Source organism: Lolium rigidum, chromosome 5 (assembly GCF_022539505.1).
Source record: "Lolium rigidum isolate FL_2022 chromosome 5, APGP_CSIRO_Lrig_0.1, whole genome shotgun sequence".
Lineage (NCBI taxonomy): Eukaryota > Viridiplantae > Streptophyta > Magnoliopsida > Poales > Poaceae > Lolium > Lolium rigidum.
Genome location: NC_061512.1, coordinates 137,751,423 through 137,771,079, shown reverse-complemented (window position 1 = coordinate 137,771,079; position 19,657 = coordinate 137,751,423). Strand labels below are relative to the sequence as shown.

At 42.3% G+C, this 19,657-nt stretch overlaps 1 protein-coding gene across 1 annotated transcript; it reads right to left on the bottom strand.

The window, feature by feature from the left end:
- Positions 1 to 5,296: 5,296 nt before the first annotated feature.
- Positions 5,297 to 13,211, bottom strand: LOC124652348 (E3 SUMO-protein ligase SIZ2-like). The gene is made up of 16 exons (XM_047191370.1): positions 12,985 to 13,211; positions 11,986 to 12,066; positions 11,706 to 11,754; positions 11,542 to 11,611; positions 11,286 to 11,445; positions 10,836 to 10,969; positions 10,605 to 10,673; positions 10,111 to 10,198; positions 9,800 to 9,875; positions 9,056 to 9,129; positions 8,809 to 8,916; positions 7,766 to 7,927; positions 7,308 to 7,412; positions 7,147 to 7,227; positions 6,107 to 7,055; positions 5,297 to 5,879 (listed from the first exon to the last, which is right to left on the bottom strand). The coding sequence occupies exons 1-16, from the start codon at positions 13,027 to 13,029 to the stop codon at positions 5,767 to 5,769; spliced, it is 2,364 nt and encodes a 787-aa protein (XP_047047326.1). The 5' UTR covers positions 13,030 to 13,211; the 3' UTR covers positions 5,297 to 5,766.
- Positions 13,212 to 19,657: the final 6,446 nt, after the last annotated feature.

Genomic DNA, 19,657 nt, shown 5'->3' with positions numbered 1-19,657 from the left:
CCGGAAGAAGCAATCAAGCAGCCAGCCTCCCCCTACCTCTCGCTCTCGCTCTCGGCTCTGGTTCAATTCCTTCTCTGCCAAGAAAGACCAAACCTCGGCAACATCCCGCCTCCGATTCGCAACAAATCCCCGCCGGCCTCGCCTCCTGCTCCGGCTCCGGCTCCCGCTCGCCGCCATGCCTCCCGAGCCCCAGCGGGACGCGGAGATGGCCGCGAAGTACGGCATCTCGCTGGAGGTCCTCCGCGAGGGGCTTCCCCACGCGCTGCAGAGCGCCCCCGACGGGCAGATAAAGTTCGGCGACCCGCTCCGCGTCCGCGTCGCCACCGCCCGGCAGCTGCAAGAAGCCGTCGACCTCATTCTCGAAACCGCAGCCTCCTTCGGGGACACTCCTCCTCGGCCTCCTTCCGCCACGGACTGCTACGTCGTCCCCTACTCGCCGCCCAGGGAAGCCCCGGCGCTCCGCCAGCTCCTGGACGGCGCGCCTTACGTCACCGTGCGGAACATGGCCGTTCTGGAGGCCAAGGAGGAGGCCCTGGCGCAGATAACCCGGAGGATCGCGGCCGTGGAGGAGCTCGTCGGCATGCTCCGGAACCTCGCCGCTCGGCTCTTGCTTCGGCACCAGAACCCCGCCGCCAATGCCCAGCAGCGTCTCTTCGCCCTCAAGATACGCTACGTTCTCTGCAAAATTAGATCCGGTAAGCACACGTCATTCCTCGTAATTTCGTCCATGTGGATCAATTGCCTATCATATGCCTGTACTCTAATTGGTTAGTTGTAAACAGAGCACCACAGAGATTTGTTTTCTTGATTCGATGCCAAATTTGTGGCAAATTCACTTTGCTCTTCAGCATGCTTTACACCTTGCAACGCATGCCATGCCTAGCTTCCACATTTTTAGCCACCGGCCGGGCATATCACTGAATTGGGCCAAGGACTCTCTGGCTCTAATCTAGGCCGTAGATGCTGCAACCAAGTTCCTGTTACACCACTTACAACCCCAGCATTTGACAATCGCAAGATAACAACTCTCTGGCCCTAGGCGTATTTCTTTTGGTAGGCACAAAACCTGTTCCATGCAAATACCTCTGGGGAACGTTTGCTTTCCACATCAAAATCCAATCCAAACCGTCCTACTTTCATTTTCTGAGTCTCGACTCCTTTACCCTTACTCATACCTTCATATATGAAGAGCTGGTTTGTGAGCACTCGTTACAGTGAAATAGCCTGAATTTTCAAAATGCCAGTCTATGAAATCCTCTTGGGCTTATCTAGCCAAGAGAGTCTTATTTAACATTCCCACATCTCTAAAACCTAGGCTGCCAAGCGTTTAAGGGTTTTACCATGTTCCCTGACACATAAGTAGATAGAGACTGTGATACTGAAACCTGTTGCCCTTCATCCTCCCTTCTGTACTTGGCAGCCCTGAGTGCTTTTCCTCGAATGATGTTGTACTTCCGGGATTCCTTTTGTGTCTAGACATCACTCTCTGAACAAACTGTATTGCGTCTAGTTGGTGTTAATTAACCCTCACCGCTCCTCAACATGCAGGTGACATCGACACAGCTAAGAGCTTGCTCGCTGGTGTGCCTGGAATCGAAGGTAATGCTGCTGAATTTGGACAGGAAAGGATACTGGAAGTCGCCGGTGATCTCTCTGAGTTATATCTTGAGGATCTCGATGTAGTGGAAGAGGATGAAGTGTCTGATGAGATATGCAGACTGATCCTTGCTGAGGTCTCTTCGTCGCATTGGCGTGATAAGATGCAGCTGATTGATGACGACCCTCGTCTTCTAGAGTTCATTGAAGATACTATTGCGGAGCTTCAAGGGAGGGTGACTCTCTACGAGGAAATAACCACAGAGCCATCACTGATAGGAGCTTCACATGTTGATTTTGATGAGCTCTGAAGGTCTTGACTGAGAAGTGGAAAGACGGATAGCTGCTTCATGCAGATTTTGTGAGAGGTGTGCGCGCAGCTGTTGTCTGAGTAGGGAAAGGGTGATTCGCAGGAGGTGTTGTTGTCACGCTTGATACGTCTCAAGTTACATCCGGAAAAAGCTGGAAAAACACTGCTAGTTTGGTATGGTATCTTTGACAATCTACCCCTGTAACTCTAGAGTGGCGTGGTCAGCAATCTTCTTCGGCTTGATTTGCCATGATCTGTTTCTCTGTTACAAAGACATCTGAGTAGCAGTTGTAGGTTCATTCAGGTAACCAAAGTAGCTTCAGATTGACAGAGATGAAATATATTCCTTAAAAGTCAGGGTACAATATCACTTTCTTCATTCAGGTAACTGAAGTAACTCTTGAATGAATGGAAACAAACCAGCCATATGTACGTCAACTGCCACGCGCGGTTACTTGCTATGCTACACTGATTGTTGTTGCTAGTAGTGTCTTTCTTTAGCATGCAATTAGTGTTACCACTAGTATTTACCACTTGTATTTATTACTGCAAGAAAAGAATTGAGGTTATCTGTTGGGACGCAAAACGCGAGAGATTAGGACAACTTCTTGCTGTGATGTTGATAATTTGCTTGGACGGCTTGCTCCATGTCCCGAGCATGTTCCACTGCATCATATAGATTGGCCGGTTTCAAGGGCTTAATGTAGTGCTTGATTTCTGGTCTCAAACCATTGATGTAACACTTAACATAATATGCATCTTTGACCTCCGGGTTTTCCTTTCTGTATTTGGACATCTTTTCCTCAAAACGATCTGTGTACTCAGACACAACCTTACCAACTGCCTTGTTTCGGGCATATTCGTAGCAGCTATTGGGACACAACCATTTCAATGCCATGAATCTCAGGCCCTGTACTCAGTTTCCTGCTTTTTTAAAGAACAATTTGCTAATCAAAGACAATGTTTACAGGTATAGTTTCAGAGTAAGGAATACTAAGCCACAGGTGGCGTCTTACTAGCTCCATGCGAAATCATATACCCAGTGGTGTAAATTAGTTGAGCAATTTGTTCAAGGTGGAAGCGTGGGAATAAGAGTCAATGATAACATTGGCCATTATTTTCAAACTAAAAATGGTTTAAGACAAGGTGATCCGTTATCGCCAATGCTTTTCAACATTGTTGCAGACATGCTCGCCGTCTTAATAGCTAGGGCTAAAGAAGATGGTGACATAGGTGATCTCATACCTCATTTGATTGAGGGAGGGGTATCAAGTCTGCAACATGCTAATGGCACAATTTTATTCATGGAGCATGATTTAGAATAAGCAGTTAATATGAAGTTAATATGAAGCTTATCTGGTCTTTCTTCGAACAATTGTCTGGTCTAAAGATTAGTTTTCACAAAAATAAAATTTTCTGTTTTGGGAAGGCCAGGGAAGGGAAGCAACAGTATAAACAACTCTTTGATTGTGAGGCTGGTTCTCTCCCTTTCCGTTATTTGGTTATTCCTATTCACTATCGAAAACTAAAGATTTCTGAATGGTATCCAGTTGAAAGTCAGTTTGAAGGAAAACTTTGCTGCTAGGCGAGCAAGATGTTATCATATGGAGATTGTCGTGTACTCGTTAATTCAATGTTCGCTGGTCTACCAGTGTTCATGTTATCTTTCTTACAAATACCTAAAGGGGTACGAAAGCGTCTTGACTTTTACAGATCTCGATTTTTCTAGCAAAGTGAACATAGTAAACGTAAATATCGGTTGTCTAACTGGAATATTATTTGTATACCAAAGGATTAGGGGGGGGGGTCGGTTTGAGGTTCTCGATGTTAAGAACAGATGCTTACTCAACAAATGGTTGTTCAACTTGATAAACAAACAGGGCGTGTGGCAAGAATTGCTACATAATAAATATTTGTCCAAAAATTAATATCTCAAGTCCAAAGCAAGCCGACATACTCGCCGTTTTGGAAAGGCCTTATGAACGTTTTTGGGAAGATACTTGGCTAGGATTTTCAAAGTTGGTCTTTAGCAAAGGTCTTTTCAAAGTTGGTGACGGAAAACAATCCGTTTTTGGGAAGATACTTGGCTAGGATTTTCACCGTTAGCTCAGCAGTACCCTACATTATTCAACATTGTGCAACATAAGCATGTTACTGTTGCAAGTGTTTTGTCTTCTATCCCCGTAAATATGAGGTTTACGAGAAAACTGACAGGTAATAACAGGTAATAAGTGGAATTCTTGGATTCACTTATGTAGACGTTTGATGTGGGTATCTTTAAATAATGATCCGGACTTCTTTATATGGAAATTAACCTCTGACGTGTTTATTGTCAAATATTTGTACGCGGATTTAATGAATGATCATACACCTTTTTTAAAAAAGTAGCTCTGGAAGTTAAAAATCCCACTAAAGATAAAAAAAACTCATGTGGTTCCTAAATATAAAATTTCTACTCACATGTGATAATTTAGCTAAAAGGAATTGAAATGAGAGTAAGAAATGTTGCTTTTGCGATTTAGGGGAGACCGTGAATCATCTTTTTATTTCCTATCCTTTCCCTAAACTGGTATGGGGAGTTGTTTAGGTCACTATATTCCATTACCATAGAATATCACAAATATATTTGGGAATTTGCTAAATGGCATCAATAAGAGTAAAGCTAAAATTTGCATTGGTGTTTCGGCTCTATGTTGATTGATCTGGAATTGTAGAAATGATATTATATTTAACATGAAAGATGCTACAAATTTTATGTAGGTTATCCATATGACTGCACATTGGATTCAGTTATGGCGATTCCTTTTGCGGAGAACCAGCGGGAATGCATGGTTACTGGGTGATTGAGTGCAACCGCCTACTAATGGTTGCAAGATGCTTAGGCTTAGCATTACTTGCTTCTTTTTCAATGGTTGATTTTTGTATCAACCCTATCGGATCTGTGATTTATAAATTTGCAAGATGCTTAGGCTTAGCATTACTTGCTTCTTTTTCAATGCTTGATTTTTGTATCAACCCTATCAGATCCGTGATTTGTAAATTTAGAATTTTTTATTGTTGTTAATAAATAGTTGTGTGCATCTATTGATGCAGAGGCCAGGGGCATTCCCCATTTCAAAGAGAGAAAAAAAAAACTAGATTGTGTGCTAGAAATTTGAAGCTCTAGCTTCATGGGCGAAACTACACTCTCGGAAATTGTAGTTCGGGATCTTATCTCAGAAACGACGATCCATATATCCCCCATATAACCATCCTTGATATCTGAAACGACTGACTTGCAATCCAAGACGATATGCATCCTGTCCAAAGCAAGATCTTCAGCAAGGGCCAATGCTATGACGATGATTTAACAAAAATAAAATACACCTTAACAAGAATACTTTACACAACTAAAGACACGAGACACTATCCCTTTCTTCTTTACTAATATGGTGATGATATAATTAAAATTAAAAACATGAGCTCGGTCCATTATCCCTTTCTTCTTCAGAGAAGAAACCTTACTCTAATGAATGGATAACGAACCACCCCATATGTACATCGACTGCCACACGCAGTTCCTGCTATGCTATAAAACCAAAATTGACTACACAGTTGAGCTCTATATACTTCAATATTGCACTCTTGCTATGTTCTAGGGCCTACAAGATCAGCTCCAGAGAAAGAAAAACAGCTTCCTGCTTGCACTTCCCAGAACAACGATCATGAGAGCACTGCATTCATGCTCCAACATCAGGTAGCATCCTTTCCAAAGGCAGGCAGGATTGGACGAATGAATCACAAACAAAACTTGAGTGATCATTCCATGGAGGAGACGGCAATAAATTGTATAGCTCGCACCAGAAATGCACGGCAGACTGCTAGTCAGAGTCCAAGTCGATTGTTAGTACAAATCTTGGTCGAACTGAACGCGCTTGCCGAGGCGGTGATAAAGGACCACCAGGTCTCTCCCCGGCTAACTTATCATCCGGAGCTGCACACGGGGAATAAAATGTTATATAAGACATTGTATTCAGAAACATTCTGCAAATACAGTTTAATGATCTAACATAAATGGCAGTAAGCAAGGAGGCAGTAAAGAGATAGCAGGCACACTACAATTCTAGTTTGCTAAAGGTCTAGACTGAATTGTAATGCACACAGAAGTCACACACAAACAAAACAACACAAATCAGAATGAGCTAGTGGCTTCTGTCATACCATCTAAAGCTGTTATTTCATCCCCATGGTTCGTCCTTTTCCGGGACACATTATTGGCAGTACTTAGACTTCTGCCAGCGCAACTATGGTCAAGTGGTGCTTGCAACGAACCATCATGTCCATCTTCTAGTAGATTTGCTGCTGGCGTTGCTACCGAGTTAACCCCAGAGACTGGATCATGCAGAGATTGATGGTTGGCAGCGAAGTTTTGCACTTCACCTAGACCATTTGTTGACTCTATGGCAGGGTTATCTTGGGGATTTGAAGGATACCCCCAGAATGGCAGTCCCAACTCTTCAAAATCTTCAGTTAACATAAGAAACGAAGCTTCGACTGGAGCTCCATCAGGTTGTTCCTTACTTGTTCCTGAAGTTTTAGGTGGATTGGGTGGAAATGGATCTCCAGTATCATCTGCCGAGTTGCAGTTCAAAGCATTAGAAGACAACACCATGACATTATCATCATCATCATCAGAATCACTCAGTACTATTATATCTTGCTCTATTGGTACTGGAGGCACATGTTCATCTACAGGAGAAGAATCAAGATCATGTACACATTGTCCTGGTTCTGAATCTTCAGTGTTCTCAAGATCAATGTTGCTTGTAGAACTGACACAGTTTCCATTTTCGAAGTTCTCTGACTGATCATTATCAGAAGATGGCATCGAGTTAACATCCCCTCTCTTGGTAATTTCCCACTTGCCATTGTTGTTTTTCCTAATTCCCAACTTAATACGACAGCCCAGCTGTTCAGATGGAGACACTTCTTTAATCTCCTCCTTTACTATATCCGTGTTGGGCCTAGAGCTTATGCTGGTGGCCACACAGAGAGTACCATCTGGTAAATGCCACCGTGCAAGATCCTTCAGTTTAGCTCCGCCCTTAACTCTCCAAGAACCATCAGGCTTGACATCAATTTCACATACATCATCTTCACAGCTTTGGATCTGTGTCACCAAAATGCAACGATATCGGCAAAATGATGCATAATGGACTAATGCAGACTTCAACAAATACATCGTTCCACTATGAACTCACCAGCGAAGCGATCCTATTGAAATACGGATCAATGATTATATTGTCCAAAGAATAGTTCTTCAGGCAAATTGGGCATTGCCACTGCAGAGAGGGAAATAAAGCTTTATTAGGCAAAGAACGGAAAAAGGGTAATTAATTAATTTTAAGAGAAATAATCAAACCTTCCGTGAACGTTGATTAAGTTCCACAAAAGCTTCCAAGTCAAAACAACCCATGTGAACACAGGATTTGAACCTACCAGCTATCTTAATCCTTGAACCAGTCATCTGTCAAGATAAATTAGCTTTCAGAAAGCCAAGTATTACAGAACCTGGCATACAAAGACATGATGGCTAACATTGTGTGAAGGAGAGCAAAATAAACTATGAGCCAGATAATATCATATTTACAATATGGGATTTTTAGGAATGCATTTTGTTAAAAATTTGTAATTAAAAAGTATGATGATTCTAGAAGGGTAAATTTAAGCACTGGGTTCATGGATCGCAGAGAGAACAATGTCCGGCCATCAGGTGGCAATTGCAAAGTTCGGTACTCCAATGAACATGAGGTCAGGTAGCAGAATATCAGCAATATCATGCCGGATCTAATCATTCTGAGTAATGGCCAGGGTAATTACCGGGCATCGGAGATTCACAGATACTGTGTCAGCCACAACCTCAATATCGCTATCACTGTCTGCTTTATCTGCCTCAGCTCCACCACCAACACAGCGGCGCACACGAGCAAGGGCATAATCAAACTTCTCACCATCATCTTCCTTTGGCACCAAACTCAGAACCTGTCCATATCAAACTATAAGATACGAACTGAGACCATAAAGCACAGTCCAATTTCAGGTGGTGATGGTTCACACTTCATAGGTATCAGCTTGTTTTCTGGCCTTATACCAGAGTGTGGAAAGAAAATACATTTTTAACAGCGTAATTTGATGTAAAACCAGAAATCCTGGCCAGAAAGCAAGCTGATACTGGAACATTCTTCAACATACATTATTAGTTTTATACTTTTGTACCATCTTTGATCACATAGACGATCGCCTGAGGACTTACAATGGAGTTCACTTGGGGAGACAATCTAGACAACAGTAAAAAATACGAGCTTCATAATTGGCACGCGATGGTGATCAATTCCGACTGCACCCAGCCAGAAACAAGCACCACATTTTCACCCCGTGGTTGCCTCTTCCTCTCCTTTTTTTCTCTCTTTTACTTATCCCCAACCAACAATACATTCCTTCATTTACGAGCACCGCAAATGAAGGCTATGGCTTGCCACTCCCGCCCAAACCGAGTGCTGGCCCTCCGTCAGAATTTCGTGTTCATTGAGTTGAAAGCTTTAGTTTTCGAAGTTGTAAGTTAATGTTCATTTGAGTTGAAAGTTTGCGCTTTGATAGTTGAAAGCCATAAATCACCTAGTCAAAACTTGATTTTTTTGTCTTTTCTAGTGCCAGCACAGCAGGCGGAAGGGGATCGAGGATGGAACGATAGTGATGGAGGAAAGGTACAGATGTTTTAGTCACGTGGGTTCAGATCCGTGTTATACCAGGGGGAGAGCCCAGTAAGAATCGATCATACTGTGCACGAAAGATCACCAAATAGAGGCTTTGTGAGTAGATTGAGTTCTCCCTGGTTGACTCAATATACAAATAAAAACAGTTACCTCTTGTAGAGATTTCCTCTTGGCGATTCGGACACCCAAAGAAAACATGCGGGAGTCACTTCTAGATAGAACAATTTTGTTCGGTCCTTCTTTGCAATATTCAGTTAACTGGGAAGAGAGAAAAAATGAGTAGATCAACAAACAATAAACAGGAATTGTAACTAACTAGTAACATAATAATTAGTGAGGCATATCATTCTGAAGCTATAACGTAAGAGAGCAAGCTCCATGGCAACATGATACTTACTACTGGACCATCATCTCTACCATTGGCACCTAACTGCTGTGTAACTTGCCGGTTGACAACCCTGACATGAACACCTGAAGGGAAGAAAAAGAACTGCCAACATGAATAGCTCAAATCTATGATGATTTCACATGGCTATCTGGCACAGCAAATTTCATGTAACAAATGCCAGATTAAATCTATAGCTAGAAGAATGCATGATACTAAATTCCTTAATTGCCAATATGAGAGCATGCACAAGCGTAAGAAGCCATAAATGCATAAAGACGTGTAATTAGGCAAGTGAGTGCAACATATCATTCCCTTTTAATACAAAATTATACTGTAGGGGCTTCCCCTATGGTTTTACTGTCACAAAAAAAAGGGTATTCAGTGCAGCGACTGATCACAAGCTATGTCAGACTACCACCACATATAAAGCTTGAAAACGTAAAATACCATGCAAAACTTACTCAAAACATCCTAACAGGGGAAAATTGGTTTGGCAAGCGAATATGAAGCCAAGCCGTTCAATCAGGCACATGGAAGAACATAATGTCAATGTGTGCAACAAAATATAATACACTAATAATAAAGATAATATATAAAGATGCATCTTCCATGGATTAAATCACATGACTGATAAGAAACAAAACCAGCAGTAAACCAATACAGTGAATTTTAAGGGGTGTCCTTTGAACTGAATAAACATTTTTTTATAGAACTATATCAGAGAATATTATCTAGTAGGCCAATTCATGTTACCATTAACTTGCACATCAGAGTGTAAAGGCCAGTGGATCCTAAAAGGAACTCGGTCATCGAGAAGGATACACCAAACCTGCAAGAACATAAATGGTACAAAGAAACCCAATGTCAAAATGTATACACAGTAGGCCAATATTCTCTGATATGGCATCAGATGACTAGAAACTGCATTCTCAGAAGTTACAGATAAGTCTTTGAAATTGCAATTTGACAATTCATAATAATGTATGGCAAAAGAAATGGTTAGCGGAAGATGACCCTGGACAAACCTATTAACTGAACAAAATGAAGAAGCAAACGTAATTAACCTGAATGTCATATTCTGCTTTCTGTAGCATTTCCCAGTGTGCCCTTGATAATGGAAAGGTTTTCTCAAGATGCTGTACAGTATATGACCTGGAAATAAGCATGAATCACACACCAAAATTATGCAAATCGCCAAGGTTCGGGAAAGCGGAAAAAAGCGTCGCTTATGCGCGCTGAAGCACATTGCGGAGACCTTCTGCATTGATTGCATAAGTGCTTAAGCAGAGAAAAGCGGAACAAAGAGGAAAAAAGCGCCGCTTATGCACGCTGAAGCGCTAAGTGAATGGCCACCGCACCAATTACGCTTAACGCTTTTTTGAACCTTGCAAATCGCATAAGTATCATGGTTCTATTCTAAATAGTAATTCAACAATAACCAAGTGAACTTTGGTACTCCTCCGTTTCATATTAGTTGTCGCTGATTTAGAACAAAATTGTACTAAAGCAGCAACAACTAATATGGAACGGAGGGAGTAATATCTAATGCATTACTCACCCATCAGATGCTATTTTAGACGGAACTATTGCTGTTGGGAGTAATGGATGATTAATTGTGACCCAGAAGCTGCGAGTTAAAGAAGGAAAGTATGTTAAAACAATTGGTAGTCTAATATTTATACAGGAGCATAATGGAACGGATTAAGTAAACTCATCCATAAAATGTAGAAAGGTAAGCAGACAGAACAAGGATGAGTTTCCTATCACATGAAAGTTTCAAAGAACTTACGGATCAGCCCTATTAATTCGACAGATATCACAATAGAAGCTAGAAGGTAATTCTGGAGGGACATTGTCTGCAGATTTCTCGGATATGATAGCACAACCAACATGTTGCCACACATTGCATTGTGGATCATCACACTGAAAAGGACCAAGAAAATTTCCAAGGAAAACAAACATGAGCAAGAGAACCTATTTAGAACAGAATTGCTAATTTCGTACAAGACTAGATGTTCACAATAAAATAAGTTCAGTGATCAAGAACAATTAGCTGCTTCGAAGTTTTAGAATATAAGAAGAATTAACTGCTTTGAAGTTGCTGAAATCTAGTAATCTAGATAAACCGATTCGATGATTCGGCATACAATCAATATAATTAACAGGCATAATGAACAAAATGTGATCTTACCGCATTTATTGGAAACAATCAAATAGACAAAGAATCACATAGCGATACCTTAATCATGGGTCCATTGGCCATGGAGTTACCACAAGGACATCGGACCTTGACTTCCACTTTAGCAGACTCATTTAACTTCTTTTTGGTCTTCACGCTATGTCCTGGATCAACCTGGTTTTTAGGGGCTGCAACAGAATTTGCAGGCTCGTGCAGTTTCCTAGAAACAGTAAGGAAAAATCAACAGTATGACAAAACCTAGTAAGATCCAAATCATACAAACAAAAGGTCGATGCATTAAGAAGTGTAGACTCGCCTAAAAGTGTCATCAACTATTTTCAACACTTTTTCTTTTCCAACCATCTGTTTCCCATTGAGGTTCGATACTACAAGAAAAATGGAAGTTATTCCTCGTGTACCTTTAGAAAAAACACTAGTATAAAAAGATAATTCTTTGAAAAGAACAGAAGTGTAATGTACCTTGATCTTGTTGATCAGACAGTATTGCAAGGATTTTTTCCACCAGTTCCTGTAATTGTAAAGAAAAAACATAAAACCAAAAGTGACCTGGAAGTAAGCATTCTATGTATAGTACAAAATACACAAGAAGTGAATAAGTTTCAGAACATGTTTAAGGGTTTGATAGGAAGGGCTTGACAGCCCAATTGGTTATGCGTTTTCTCCCATTAAGTAAAGCAACAACTAGAATGTATATCTGTCGAATGATTGAAATGTAGATAAAAAGTTAAAGTGCACAAACCTGCTTCTTTCCTTGCCTTGAAAGTCCAAGCTGCTGCAGGACATCCTTTAGCTCTTTTATTCGGAAGAGTTTCAGGTTGTCCTATAACAAATAGTTTAGCAGTGAGCATGTTGACAACAACAACAGGAACAGGAAAAATGATACAAAAAAAAAGGATGAAAATTTTGATATAGACCATTGCAAATTATAAATAGAGGCAAACAAGAAACAAGTTTTTGTCAACTATTGTGAGAAGCCGAGGGCAGAATTTCCAACGGCACTATAGGAGGATGGCATTGTGTAATATAGGACAGTTCTACGCTGATGGTGGATGCTTGAATCCAGAAACTTGTTCAACTACAATATACGGGCATTAAGTACAACTGAAGTGAAGTTGGGGGGTACTAAATGCCTGCCTTAAAAATCTTACTACTGAAGCAGAACTGCAAAGCAATCTATAAAGTAGCAGAGCTGGTAAAGATTGACAAAGAGATCAATAAATGAGCTAATTCGGTAGCAACACGCCGAGGAAGAAGCGATAAACAGACAACAGGAGCGTGTCCGCTTCGAATCGCAGAAGGGCATCAGAAATGCCGCCTCCCAAATGGCAATTCTCTATATAACACAACCTAGAGGCGCAACCACGCCCCAATTGCAACAGCTATATATGGACATAGTGGCCAACTTTGGCAACTCCTGGTAAGCAAAGCTATGGCGAGTTACAGAAAGAAGCGGATTTTGGGGGTTGGCACGATCGATCGGGAGTTTAGCTGTCCCTAATCGGCTAACCAACAACCTATTCGGGAGCAGGAGCGGGGACGTAGCCAAAATGGCAGCACCAAAGTTCCCGGTTACGGGGGGGCCGCCGGAGGAAGGTTTCAGGATCAGAACCGACCCGTCGCCAGACCAGATTGAGCGCGCGATGAAAAGTAGAAGCCCTAGACCACGCACCAACGGAACCGCACGCGTACGAGGCGTGGAAGGGCGTAGGTGGGTATGTAGGTAGGTACGCGGGGTTACCTTGCAGGCGGCGACCGCCGATTCGTCGGCGGGCTCCGGCTTCATGGCGGCTTTGGGCGGGGATCCAGCCCGATGATGCCCTAGGCGAGGTGGGCGTGGGTCAGGGAGAGGATCGACGGCGGCGATGGTGGGTTGTAGAGACCGCGGCCGCCGGAGGAGGAGGGGGAGGGGCGTTCAGTTCCGGTGGTGTGCGGCGGCTCGCGGGCGTGGCTGCTGCGCTTGGCGACGACGATGACGGAGGACAAACCTGAGACGGAATCTCAGGCGACGACTGTACCCTACCAGTGCCAGCACGAATCTTAACGCGAGCTTGTCTCTCTCTGTTTTTTCTTTTTCTTGAGGGGAAGAGCTCTCGTCTGTCTTCCCTGAAAAATTGCTGTCGTCGGTATACATCCGTCATCCGTGACGACGTCCTTTCGAAGAAATAGCCATAGTGGCCAATGCATAACCTCAAACCTCACGGTGTTGCTTCGCTGCTTTATCTTGGTTTGGGTGGTCCAAATTAGGTTCGGATAAGGAGACAACCTCTTCATCAGAAGGCAGCCTCTTCAGCCATAAAGTGAAAACTAAGTGAAAATGTGAGAGGAAAAAAAAAACCAAATCATCTTTTGAGAGAAAGACATATTAATAGGACCATAACATGGCATGCATATGTCAAAAGTTTTATCCAATCCTAGTTGGACAGCTGCCTTCATTGCTCATGCCCTTAGTTTCCTCGCACCTTCGTCTCTGTCGCTGCCAACAAGATTATTTTCTAGTATACTCTGCTTTTGTTTGTGTTAACCATGGTTTGCCCTACTTTTAATATGACATGTGTAACCTCCCCGGATCCCATTTTCACTTCAAAGCATAATTGTGGAAACTCGTAAAAAATTGGTTTAGAGCATCTCCACCGGCGCATCTTAAATAGACGCGTCGGCAGCGTGCTATAGGAAGCGCCGGCACCTACTCCTCAATTTAGGGAGAGGTTGCACACACCGCCAACTCCGGTAGCGATAAGAAACACTAAAAAAAATCTAGAAATACTACATAGGCTTCATTTTAAGAAAGAAATATTATATAGACTTCATTTTACATAGTTGTAAAATGTGAAATATTGATGAAACCTATACTAGAAACTTGTCGAAGCGGTCAGGCGACGGCGAGCGTCAGGGGGTGGGGATCCTGCGCCCTGGCCTCTGCCTCGGCGGCCACGACCGCGACCGTGGACTGTAGAACAGGCCATGGAGCTTTGGAGGGATGATGAACAGTGGTGGCAACGTCAGGGTTTGTGTGAGGAGGAGCCGGTGCTCGAGCACCCCGTTTTACCCGGAGGCATGTGTGGGGGCAGTGGTCCGAAATTATTGCTTGATCGGAGGTAGGCAAAGATAGGTGGGCGGTGGCGCCATTAATCTTCGGCACGCATGGCTAGGTCATTACGGTGGCCGCTTATTCAGCGACTGCTAGGTAGGGCCAAGAGCTTCCATCCAACGTGGCGTGAGGAGCCCGCGTGCCCATTCGGCACCCCTCGTGGCACGGGGTTGTCGATGATTGAATTGGGCTTCAAAACTAGACGGCTACTTATTGAACGCCCCAGTATAGCCTAAAAATGTATCTAGAGCCCTAAATGGCTATTATGGTTGCTATGTGACGCGCCGGTAAAGATGCTCTTACTAAGGTTACTTTTACGATGTATTGTATGCTTTTTGAGGGAAATTATTAAGATGTTTTGGCAATGAAAATCACACACTCAATCGTGCAGTATAGGAGGTTGCACCAGATTCAAAATCAGTCTTCCCTAGTGCAACATAGAAAACACGCACTCAAAGGAATCTGCAAATCTAGAGAGCACACGTGATACAATCGGAGTGAAACCGGTAGCACCTAAAAGGGCATGTAAAATGGTAAATACAATATGCCTTCCATTAGCCCTCCATATCATATAGCACAAGTTGTACAATGCATTATCTTTTATATTATAAGTTATCTTTTATCTATAATATCTAAATTGGAGCAACCCACTAATTTAATTTCTCTCAACATGCAACATGTCACCTCATCAGTCATATTTAAACAATCTTAGGCTGCCACGTGTCTTCAACTCTGCCACCTAAGCCTCCCAAAAAAATTTGTTCCGTTTATAAAACATTTATCAAGTTATCTAGGCACGCCAACCATCTCTAGAAGCTTCAATCATCAATATTCTATTAATTTTTTCTATAGCTACTCCACCAATTTAGCCTCCTTGGCTCCGTAACTGAATGTTTCTTTGCAGTTCCTCATCTCCTCATTATTTTCCACTGAGCATTCTGATTCATAGATTTCTTCTTCCACATGGTCGCGTGTCCGTCAGCGTCTTTCGGAACAGGTCGACTGCCTGCACCCTTTCCAAAGATAACATTTAAATCCTTGACCATGTCAAATATATCAGCACCACTACGGGGGACAGGCTTCGGACGGCGGTCTGCCTCGCCATCGAAATGTTTGCCTTTTTTCCTTAAGGGATGCTTGCGCAGAAGGAAACGACGATTGAACGGGTACACAACTTTTCTGCCTTTTCCCAAATATTTACTTTCAGTATCATCTAAACAGTGTGTGCATGCATTGTATTCTTTGTTCGTCTGTCCTGAAATGTTACTAAGAGAAGGCCAATCATTGATGGTTACGAATAGCAACGCTCGTAGGTTAAATTCTTGCTCGGTGTGCTCATCCCACACACGTACACCTGGTTTGGCCCACAACTCCAAAAGTTCATCAACTAATGGCCTTAGGTACACATCAATGTCGTTGCCCGGTTGCTTTGGGCCTTGGATAAGCACTGGCATCATAATGAACTTCCGCTTCATGCACAATCAAAGAGGAAGGTTGTAGATACATAGAGTCACGGGTCAGGTGATGTGACTGCAGCTCTGCCTCCCAAAAGGATTCATGTCATCTGTGCTTAGACCAAACCATAAGTTCCTTGCCTCACCTGCAAAATCCGGGAACTCTCTCCCGATGTTTCTCCACTGCTGACCATCAGCGGGGTGCCTCAACATCGCGTCTTTCTTACGTTCTTCCATGTGCCATCGCAACAACTTGGCATGCTCTTTGTTTCTGAATAAACGTTTCAACCGTGGTATTATGGGAGCATACCACATCACCTTCGCAAGAACCCTCTTCCTGGGTGGCTCGCCCTCAACATCACCAGGGTCATCTTTTCCGATCTTATACCGCAATGCACCGCATATCGGGCATTTATTCAAATTCTCGTACTTCTCACCGCGGTAGAGGATACAGTCATTAATGCATGCATGTATCTTCTGCACATCTAATCCTAGAGGACAGACAAGCTTCTTTGCTTCATATGTACTGACGGGCAATTCGTTATTTCTTGGAAATAGCTTCTTTAATATTATCATCAATTTTTCAAATCCCGAGTCAGTCACACCGACCTCTGCCTTCCATTTCAGCAATTCCAATATGCTACCCAGCTTTCTCTGCCCATCTTCACAACCTGGGTACAACAATTTGTGGTGATCTTATAACATCTTGTCGAACTGCAACCTCTCCTTATCTGTGTCACAGTCTCTTCTTGCATCAGAAATGGCCCGACGAAGATCATCATCAACAGGATCATCTGCTGCCTGTTCTTCACCTCCTTCTTCTTCATTGTCGTCCATTGCGGTATCATCGCATTCAGAGAACATAGATCGGTACTGATCATCGTTATCTTTTTCTTCATCGCCGTCTTCCATCATAACCCCTTCTTCTTCGTGCTTGGTCCAAACATTATAGCTGGACATGAATCCAAACCGAAGCAGCTGGCTCTTAATGTCTCTTGAGCAAGAGTAATCCTTCTCGTTCTTACATTTTATACATGGACAGCACATAAAACCTTGCTTCGACTTGTTGGCCTCGGCCACAAGCAGGAAATAATTCACGCCCTCTCTGAAAGCGGGAGCACATCGGTTACCGTACATCCATGGATGACTCATCTGCATCATAAGTACAATTATGTATTAGATGCAATCACCTTGCTAAAATTAGTATTGTACGGACTATGTATATACGAGAAAATAGTTGCTAACCTTTTAGGATCAAAAAGAGGAGAAATCTTATCAAATAAAATCAAGTGGCATCCCTCGATCACAAGCATTCCATCAAACACCTCTTGTGCACATGAAGAAAAAAATGAGCTAGCATACACCTCCACCTTTCACCACCAAGGAAAAAAATGTAGGAAGGTGGGGGGCTGGCTGCGTGTATATATAGGCATGGCCCTTTGTCGCGTGCGTATTACGACCCACGACAAAAGGGGTGCCTACAGGAGGCGCCAGAGCTCAGACCCCTTTTGTCGCGGGTTGTGATACGGCCCGCGACAAAAGGGTGCGACAAAAGGCCCGGCTCGCTCCAAATGGTTTCGGGGCGACGTGACCACGCCATTTGTCGCGGGTGCAGTTGCGCCCGCGACAAAAGGCTCCCACGAAAGCCCTGTTTTCCACTAGTGCATGTTGTGTCCATCAATAAATCACCCCTCCACTTCCTCTCCTAATTTCCACCCAATATATATAGCCATCTCCTAGTCCAATGTTAATCTCCGCTGCAGCGGGCTCGCTCCTATCAGGATGGCGCCACTGCAGACTCTCCCCTGCTTTGACATCCAGCCCAAGATCATTGAGGTATCTCCAGCCTCAAAGCTTTCCACGTACAGCCAGGGAACAAAGAAGTGGAGCCTAGAGCTTAGAAGGAAACGGAGCTGCCTCTGTTTTAGTATCGCCCACCTTGAATTGCGGCACAATTTTACAGCATTTGGTTTGTTCGACATTGGTTGTCAATTTTCCCTTTTTGTTTGGTTCAGGTTTGGATCAAGAACGAATTTCACATGAAGGATAATCAAGAAAATTGTACTACTCATTTTTTTCTAAGCATGGATGCAATTCATTTGTTAGTATGTTCATGTTATGAAATCAGGACAACCCGAGGTTTGTATTTTCAGAGTATTGGATAGGATTCTCATGCTCACATGTATTCTTTTCTTTTATCTGATTATGTAGGAAAAAGAGGAGCGAGAAACAAAAATACAGCTACCACATTCGCCAATGTTTGGTTTTAGCGGACCAGATTTGTTAGTCAGGCACACCTTGCAATTTCATGAACTTACAAAATATTACGGTGATGCATAAGGAAAGTTATATTCCTTTCAGATTTTACTGGCTGTTGTTTTATCTGCATGCAATTAAATAAAATAGAATAAACATAGCTTCAATTACTTATAGTGCCTCATCCAATGATCTTTTCACAATTTCTCTGTGCATATGTTGTTCTATAGGTGGTCAAACATAAGTTGTTGTCCAATATATTGCTTCAGGTCGTTCAGGACTCTTCTTATTCTTTGTGCAGTGCAGTGTAATGACCATATCGGAGTGCAATCCTGTCCAAACACAAGAACATAAGTTCGGATGGGCCCCACTATGCTTGAACATTTGAAACTTTTTTTTATTTTCCCTTATTAGATACAAATTGGCATGCAATAACAATTTTTTCTGTTCACGTGAGTAATTGTTTTTACTTATCTCTATGCAGTATGTATTTTTTTATATGATACCATATTTATCATAACAGATGATTGAGGTATTTAACAAAGAAGTGTAGCTGGTTATGCTATTTGTACCACCATGCTATTTGGTAACAAATGTGTTATATTTTTTCTATGCTAAAAGTGATATTTGGGCTGCCATGTATATCAATAGCATTCATGTTTTATACTTCGTCGTATAGTCATTTTACTATGTGCATTTGCTTTACTCATGCCTGGTAACTCGCATTATATACCACACAATTCTGCAGCAACACGTGGGGTATTATCTAGTATCTAAATAGCAAGCCCCCACTCTCAACATGCAGCTATGCCACCTCATCTCTATGCCCACTAACTATTTTTCATGAGTTCACAGCCTTCCACGTCATCTCACCCAGCCACATCAATATCTTTTTTTCCATGCGTGGAAAACATCGGAAGATAACCTTTCCTTTTGACTCATGGATAGCAAATCGTATGAATTCACTAGATCACTAAAGCGCGCTTTGCTGCGCCCGCCCATCTTCACGAAAGAATATATAGATGTTTTAAAATACTGTGGACAGACTTTTGGTAAAAATTCAAACAATTTGAATTACTATGCAATTACTCTTTCAATAGAAAATAGTTAGAGAAAAACATTGCAAATCTTATTCTCTAATGGCTCGCATCTTCTAGCTATGTGTCCGAAAATAAAAGCATTAGCTCATAATCAGTAAATCATAGTAATTAAACTGCTATCAATACTTAATGAACAAGTGCACATGCGGGCAGCATTTGATTGGAGTGACATGCCAGGCAGCTATCTGAATTGAACCTGTTTTTTTTTTTTTTTTGCAGGATTAAGACATTCAAAATGATATGACTGTAAAAAAGAAAAAAATCAAGGGTTAAAATTTACTGAAAAAACATAAAAACTAATGAGCAAACAGGAAACTGGTTTTCCATTACGCTGAAATCCTCACAAGCATTATCCAAAATTACCAATTCAGTGATACACCATAAATCTAATCATTATAGCGCCCCATCCAACCAATGACAAATGATGAACCAATGATATCCAACACCGAACAAACAAAATGAACTTTTCGGACAACCATGCATAAGATAATTAGCTGGAATAGAAAGGTATTA

Coding starts and splice junctions, on each gene's coding strand:
- LOC124652348 (XM_047191370.1), bottom strand. CDS start 13,029: ATGAAGCCGGAGCCCGCCGACGAATCGGCGGTCGCCGCCTGCAAG. Junction 11,446..11,541: donor ATAGTTGATGACACTTTTAG/GCGAGTCTACAC, acceptor TACTGTTTCTAG/GAAACTGCACGAGCCTGCAA. Junction 10,970..11,285: donor CCAATGGACCCATGATTAAG/GTATCGCTATGT, acceptor GGTCCTTTTCAG/TGTGATGATCCACAATGCAA.